The 8,425-nt window shown below is 42.7% G+C and overlaps 1 protein-coding gene across 1 annotated transcript in view; it reads left to right on the top strand.

Moving 5' to 3' along the window:
• Positions 1-8,425, top strand: part of Cidea (cell death inducing DFFA like effector a) — a 24,882-nt gene that overhangs the window by 12,161 nt on the left and 4,296 nt on the right. The window contains exons 2-3 of the mRNA XM_028774313.1: positions 3,309-3,453; positions 4,526-4,672. Of these exons, the coding sequence (XP_028630146.1) occupies positions 3,309-3,453; positions 4,526-4,672 (292 nt within the window). The remainder of the gene's footprint in view (positions 1-3,308; positions 3,454-4,525; positions 4,673-8,425) is intronic.

Below are 8,425 nucleotides of genomic sequence, written 5' to 3'. Positions count from 1 at the left end.
TTTTGGTTTTTCGAGACAGGGTTTCTCTGTATAGCCCGGGCTGTCCTAGAACTCACTCTGTAGACCAGGCTGGCCTCCAACTCAGAAATCCGCCTGCCTCTGCCTCCCAAGTGCTGGGATTAAAGGCGTGCGCCACCACTGCCCGGCTCTGTTTGTCCTTCTTAATAAGAGATTAGTGGGGTTGTTTTGTTTTCTTCCTTCCCTTTTTCTTCTCACTCCAGCCCCATTCACTCTGGCCCCGCGGTTTATTTATTATATATAAGTGCACTGTAGCTGTCTTGAGACATGCCAGAAAAGAGCATCAGATCCCATTACAGATGGTTGTGAGCCACCATGTGGTTGCTGGGAATTGAACTCAGGACCTCCAGAAGAGGAGTCAGTGCTCTTAACCACTGAGCCATCTCACCAGCCTGAGATTAGTAGGGTTTTTGTTTTGTTTTGTTTTGTTTTGTTTTGTTTTGTTTTGTTTTGTTTTTTGGTTTTTCGAGACAGGGTTTCTCTGTGTAGCCCTGACTGTCCTAGAACTCACTCTGTAGACCAGGCTGGCCTCGAACTCAGAAATCCACCTGCCTCTACTTCCCAAGTGCTGGGATGAGATTAGTAGTTTTAATTAATTAATAAACTGACTAATTAACCCAGTCATGGATTACCTTGAGGTAAGGAGCTAGTTGTCTGTTGTTCTCTAGCTGTCAAGCTACAGTAGCATAGCTGCCAATTTAATCAGAGACCTGAAAAAGGATAAATTAAAATTCCAGAAACTAGTCCATATTTTATTACCCAGACAGTTGTCCCAGGCTCCTACATCTTTATGGCACCAAGGACAGAGGCAGACTTTGGCCAATCAGGCCCAGAAGATGAAGAGACTTTTTCCTGTGGAAGAGGAGCATGGGACAGACTGACCTCACCTTGGCTTGGCTACATGTAGCAATCAATTCTCGAGTGTCCTCTGTTCACAGTTCAGGCCAGGCCCTAGCAGCAGGCAAGACATTGGAGCAGTTATCCCCAGTGGTTATTGTACCACACTCCAGGTAGTGCCTTTTGTGCCCATATCTTCGTGGAGACCTCAGGGGCAGGGGTTGGGGTCACTGTCAGGATTTGGGAGTCTCTGTCTGTCATGGTAAGTTTAAACATATTAAATGTTATACTAACCTGATCTCTGAAGTTTGAGGGCCAGTATTTACCTAGTATATCTGAGTTCAATAGTCTTTGTCTGTTTTTAGTTATCTGTTTTAAGCTGTACCTTGCAAACATCAAATAGGAGAATAGATAAAGCTTTAATCTTATAATTAACTGCATCATCAGTTTTTAGCCTGACTTTGAATGTATTTTTTTAACATGTTTAAGGGATTTGATCATTTACAAGGTTATTGACTATCAATTCCTGTTCAATTTGAGCCTTAAAAATTAGTTTTGCACTGAAGCACTTTTAGTAGCAAAATAAAACTTTTTAACCTATAAACATATTTTATAAAGATACTAGGAACTTTCCTGACATTGGCTGAAAGAACTCTTATCGGCTCTGTTGGTGCCTTGCAAGAGCTCAGGCAAATTGAAAGGGGGTGGGGATTGGGTGTGATGAATTCCAAGAGCCAGTGATTTTTAACCTCTTTAATGTTGTACACTTCCAAAATTTTTAGAAGGCAAAAAAACCAAGTTGTAACAGTGTAAAATCCATATCAAGTCAGTTATTCTCATGTTACAAAGTTTGGTTGTCAACAAGAAAAGTTTTTGCATATAGATACATAGAGGTATAATTTTAATACCTCAGTAAAGAAACATTGTTTTAAATTCTATCTTTTAAAGTGTGGTTTTAAGACAGGACAGAAATTGTATATCCCAATTTAAAAGTGTCTTTAGAAACCTGTTTCTTTGGTCAGTTTATGTCATGTGTTGTCTAGAATGGCTTTAACTTATGAATTACTTGTTATAACTAACTTTTTGTTACATGTGTTACAGATTTTTAACCATACTCAAATACCCTTCTAGGCTGATCTCAAAACCTTGGTTGGGAATGAGCCCAGCAGCAGAGTACTGGTCTAGCAGGCCCAGAACCCTGAATTATAACCCCACACTAAAACTAAAACAAACAAAAAACCCAAATTGACTAATACATTGAGCCGTATTTGGCTTTTAAATTAGTTCTGCGCCAGTATTGTACAAATATGCACCTATATGTCTGTCTGTATAAATCGACTCTCTAAACTGGCTTAGCTACTTTGTAGTCACTAGAAATCATAATTTTACAGTTTTAGGTTTAAGACCCACCCAGTGGGCTGCTAAGGTGGCTCAGTGGGTAAAGGCTCTTGAGTCACAAGACTCAAAACCTGTATTTGATCCCCCAAACCCACATAAAAGTAAAATGTGAGGACCATTCCCCACAAACTGGTCCTCTGACTGCCGCTCACGCATGTGGCATCTGTACCTACATGTACACACCATGTACATGCAGAAATGCATAAAAATAATATAACTGGGGGCTAGAGAGCTGGCTCGGAGGTTGATAGCACATGTTGTTCTTTCAAAGGACCCAGGTTCTAGTCTCAGGACCCATATAGTGGCTCACAGCCATTTGTAACTCCAGTTCCAGGGGATTCCTTGTTCTCCTCTAAACTCCACAGGTACCAGGAACACATGCGGTACGTATATGCATTCAGACAAAATATTCATATGCATAAAATAAATAAATCTAAAATGTTTTGAATCAACATTTGATGAATATAGTTTGGAAAAGGGCTGAGGACCAAACAGAGGGCAGCCCCTGGATGTGCTGAGCTAATCAGTTACTAGCTTGCCCTTTGGAGGTATGGATAGATGTAACACTTAGTAATTCCTAAGTGACATGCTTCTTTCTTTTTTTTTAAGATTTATTTATTTATTATATATGAATACACTGTTGCTGTCTTCAGACACACCAGAAGAGGGCATCAGATCTCATTACAGATAGTTGTGAGCCACCATGTGGTTGCTGGGATTTGAACTCAGGACCTCTGGAAGTGCAGTCAATGCTCTTAACCACTGAGCCATCTCTCCAGCCCGCTTCTTTCTTTTAGATGCAAATATTAAAATTGCATTATTTGTGTGTGTCTCAAACCTCTTAAAAATCCCGGGGGTGGTAGCACACGCCTTTAATCCCAGCACTCAGGAGACAGAGGCACACAGATCTCTATGAGTTTGAAGCCAACCTGGTCTTCAGAGCAAGTTTCAGGACAGCCAGGGCTGTTATGAAGAGAAACTCTGTCTAGGGGTTGATGTAGCAGAAACCAAACCCTTGTCTGAAAAAATGGTTCTCCTCTGTGCCTCCTTCATAGGCCCCTGACATTCATGGGATTGCAGACTAAGAAGGTCTTGCTGACACCCCTCATACATCCAGCTCGCCCTTTTCGAGTTTCAAACCATGACCGAAGCAGCCGGCGTGGGGTGATGGCCAGCAGCCTGCAGGAACTTATCAGCAAGGTACTGTGGTCACAGCCTCAGGTACCCTTTGTTAGCTCAGAATCCAGGCCTGGGATGCTAAGCCAGTGATAAGACTCAAACCTTAGAAGAGAACTTATCAGCTGAGTAGTGGCACTTGCTTTTAATCCCAGCACTCAGGTGGCAAATGCAGGTGAATCTCTGAGTTCAAGGCCAGCCTGGTCTACAGAGCAAGTTGCAGGGCAGCCAGGGCTACAAAGAGAGCTTGTCTCAAAGGCGGGAGGTGGGGGGGGGGAGGGATGGAGAGAGGGAAGGAGGGAGAAAGAGAGAGAGGATGGAAGGGAGGAAGAGAGGGAAGGTGGAAAGGAGGGAGGAAGGGAGGAAAAGAGGAAGAAAGGGAGGGAGGAAGGGAAGAAAGAGAGGGAAGGTGGGAGGAGGGAAGAAGAAAAGAAAGACAGCGTATCAGACTCATCAGTCCATTTGTAGGCTTCAGGGCCTTGGGAGGAGACTTAACAGGCAGGTGAAGAACAGGTCTAAGTCCTCAAAGTGGCTATGTCTCTGCATCATGGAAGACTGGGGTCCAGAAGTGAATACCTTAAAAGCATCCATCAGTGAAAATGTAACTGTCCTTCGTTGACAAGGGAGACTATGACCTGGGAGATCTGACCAGGATAGCTGGTCCTCAAGCTAAAACAGGGTTCTCAGCCACCATGGAAGGAAAAACTCACAGAGTCTCAGAGAAGCATAACTCAGATTCCTACAGAAATGAGACATGGGCATGCAGCGTGCAGCCTCTGAAGCGAGAGGCTGAGGTGGTTGCATGAGTCCCTGTGCTTAAAGTACAAGGTGTAGGAGACCGTCTGCTTATTCCTCTATGTAACAGGCAATGGTAGCAACTGTAAGCACGCACTAGACCACTCATCTCATTCCCTAGGAGGGGAGCGCTCATTCAAAACCTTAGTCTGTTCTTCTGAATGAAGATTAAGTCACAGATACCTGTCAATGGGTTTCTTCACCAGTATAGCTTTATCCCAGCCAGCCAGGCCCCTGAAACCTTAACATAAACATCACCCCGTTCCCTTCATCCTGTTCCTGTGCTCCCTTGCAAACCTAGACTCTGGATGTCCTGGTCATCACAACTGGCCTGGTCACGTTGGTGCTGGAGGAGGATGGTACTGTGGTGGACACGGAGGAGTTCTTTCAGACCTTAAGGGACAACACACATTTCATGATCTTGGAAAAGGGACAGAAATGGACACCGGTAAGTTTGACCTTGCTACATAAACAACAACTCGGTAGACGGTCTACCTACAAGCGTGCTATCTATTTTAGAACTGAGCAAGCCAACTCCAAATTATATAATTATATACTTTATATACTCACCTCCCAGCTACAGCCACAACCCTCAAAAGGATTCTCAAGCATTTCTAGAAAATTTTCTGAATTTAGACTGAATGATTTCAAATAAATTATTTTAGCCAGTGACCTACCTTAATCTTGTGTGTGTATGTGTGCGTGCTCATCAATTGTCCATCACTATAATAAAACACTTGAGACAATTAACTTAGGAAGAAGAAAGGTTTATCCAGTCTACAGTCAATTCTGCCTCCTTGCTGAGGCAGCAGATGCCTGCAGGAGCGAGCAGTGGGGCAAACCAGGGAGTGAAGAGAGCAAAGAGGAAACAGGGAGCCCCATGATCTTTTTTTCCATCTTCAAGATATAGGACAAGCTTCCCTACATCCCAACAGATTGATGTTTAAGATTACAGAGTTGAAACATAGTTTGCGACCTAGAAACATGGATCCATCCCTGGGCACACGCCCCTGGAACACACTAACACCTATATAACAGATGTGCATCAGGACCACCCATGTCACCTTTGTGAATGGTGGTGAATATTCTCAACAAACCACAGGTCTGTTGCAGCGGGATGGAGATGTAATGCGGCCATCACTGTTTGTCCAGTGGGATGCAGATACACATATAGTCATCACTGGATGGCCATTTAACTGCACATAGGTTGTCATGCCGCTGCCTATTTACTGAAGAGATTGCTCTTCAACCTTGAAGACACATGGAGTGCAGCTACAGGCATTGTCTGCATAAATCCCATAACTGTGCTGAGAGTAACGTGGAATAATATATCAGACTTCTTCATTCCAGGATTCATGAAAGGTCATGAAGATTCTGAGTACCTCTCCTTAACATGGGTTGTACCAAAACAGTCAACAGATGTCTGTCAATCAGAGGTTCTTACCTGGGGGATATTCTGCCTGTAGGAGCCATGGAGCAATAACTAAAGACAGTCTAGAATGACAGATTGGTGTAGAGGACACAGTTGTTACCGTCTAGTAGAGAAATTGCAATGCACAGCCTTTGCAAAAAAGAATCACCCACTCCCAAATGTCATTTGTGCCGAGATTGAGAAACTAAGAAGCCATATGTACAGACATTCCCAATATTCGATATTAAAATTGAAAAATTAAAAATATGTGTTGGCTAATAATAACAGTAAAGATTAGCTTAAATCACATATTCTAATAAGAAAATTTTTTTAATTTTTTAAAAGATTTTTATTTACTTATTCATTTAATGTATGAGTGCTCTATATGCATGTACACTTATATGCCAGAAGAGGGCATCAGATCCCAATATAGATGGTTATGAGCCACCACGTGGTTGTTGGGAATTAAACTAAGGACCGCTGGAAGAGCAGATAGCACTTTAGTGGCCAAGCTATCTCTCCAGCCGCAGAAAATATTTTCTTAAAATAAATAAAAATAAGTAACCACTCTCCAAAAAAAGAGCAAGAAACTATAATTTTTGTATTTTTGCAAATCCCTTTAATGTCTAGAAGATGTTTAAATTCTCAGAGCTGGAGAGATGGCTCAGCAATTAAGAGCATTTGCTGTTCTTACAGAGGACCCAAGTTCAGTTTCCAGCACCCATATGGCAGTTTACAACCATCTGTAACTCCAGTTCCGGGGCTCTGATGCCTCTTCTGATCTCTAAGTAAAGGCACTACATATACTCAGGTATGCACACACAGACACCACACACACAGACACCACACACACACACACACACACACCATAAGTAATTGTCAGACGTATTTCTGTGTTCAACCTGCTATACTCTATTGTTTGGGTGGAACTATGAAGGAACTCTGGCCACAGATATGAAGACAGAAAGGAAAGGAAGTTGCCTTCTGCACACTGTTTCTTTGCATACTGTGAGAATACTCTGTTCTGTTACTGCACAAGAGTCAACAGTTGCCGGTTCCACAAAGCTCAGCTGCATTGGAGAATCTGAGAAGATCCCGGTGGAGCTGGTCACTCTGCTCCACTGAGCTCTTCAGTCTGTCTTGCATTTTGAACGGATCTTTCATCAAAGTGATCTTGAAACATCATACTTTGGTCATTTGGAAAACATTGACTTTGAGCTGAGGTGTGGCTTGGTGGTGAATGTCCTTCATGACCACGAGGCCCTGGGTTGGATCTCCAAGCCCAAAAGAAAAACAGCAGAAAAAGAAAACGAACAAAACAAAATAGTGATTCATTAAGCCACACATTTTCCCTAAGTGTCCTGTAGAAAATCAGGACTATGGAGAACAGAGAAGGATAATTGTAATTTTTTATTTATTGTATAAATAGTTTTAACCTGGAAAGGATCTAAAGCTTGATCCTCTCTCTCCAGACCACATTATGAGAACTTCTACATTAAACCATTTCTAGATAATTCAAAACTATACAAAATTGGCAATATAGTGTTCATGAGAAAGCCAAGATGGTTTCCTCCTGCATGGTGGTGGGATAGCCAGAGGAAACACAGGACCTCTGGGATAGATAATATCTTGTTTTATCTTATTATTACATTATAGCCAGATTTATTTGTGTACAAGGGCTGCATCCTACTAAGGCAGGCTTTAGATCAGTGCTGGACATCGGGAAGATAAGATTCTTATAATTTAGGAGTAAGGGAGTTTCCAAATTGGGAGGGAGGGGGCTGGGTTACAGAAGCAGAACATAAAACAAAGTTGGTCATAACCTCCTGAAACAAAGGTATGGTTGCCATTTCCTGGAAGAGGCAGTACAGAAGCATCTGTAGTTAAGGTTACAGATTGGGCATAACTTAATCTTTGAAAAACAGATTGATCATAAGCAGGGATGACCTAGTTTGAGTTTCTTATAAGATGGTTTCAAAGCCCAAGATTGAGGCAGCCTAGTTTATCATATGTGCTCCATGTATGTGCTTAGCACCCTCAGATAGTGTTGGGTCCCCTGGACCTGGAGTTACAAATGGTTACGAGCCTCCATGTGGGTGCTAGGAACTGAGCCTGGGTCCCCTGTAAGAGCTATCCCTCCATCCTCCTTAAATGCTATTCTTAAAATAGGTAAGGTCACTGTCTTAGTGAGGGTTTCATTGCTGTGAAAGGACACCATTACCATGGCAACTCTTACAAAGGAAAACATTCAATTTAGGCTGCTTTTCAGAGCTCTAGTTCATTATTGTCATGACTGGAAGCATGGTGGCATGCAGGCAGACATGGTGCTGTAGAGTTAGCTGAGAGTTCTACATCTGGATCCACAGGCAGCAGGAAGAGAGAGTGAGACACTGGGCCTGGCTTGAGCATCTTAAACCTCAAAGCCAGCCCCCAGTGACACACTTCCTCCAAAAGCCACACCCACTCCAACAATGCCATACCTCCTAATAGTGCCACTCCCTGTGAGTCTATGGGGGCCACAACAGAAACCACACCTATAGTATAGGCAAATTAGAAAACCTTTGAAAAGATAGATTAATCTTGGGCTCTACTAATTCTTTCTTCTTCCTCCTCCTCCTCCTCCTCTCCCCCTTCTCTTCTTCCTCCTTTCCCACCTCTTCTCTTCCTCTTCTCCTCCTCCTCTTCTTCTTTTCCTTCTCCTCCTCCCCATCCTCCTTTCTTCTTCTTCTTCTTCTTCTTCTTCTTCTTCTTCTTCTTCTTCTTCTTCTTCTTCTTCTTCTTCTTCTTCTT

The sequence above is a fragment of the Grammomys surdaster genome, unplaced genomic scaffold (genome assembly GCF_004785775.1).
Source record: "Grammomys surdaster isolate TR1022 unplaced genomic scaffold, NIH_TR_1.0 239, whole genome shotgun sequence".
Taxonomy (NCBI): domain Eukaryota; kingdom Metazoa; phylum Chordata; class Mammalia; order Rodentia; family Muridae; genus Grammomys; species Grammomys surdaster.
This window is presented reverse-complemented; position numbering and strand designations above follow the sequence as displayed.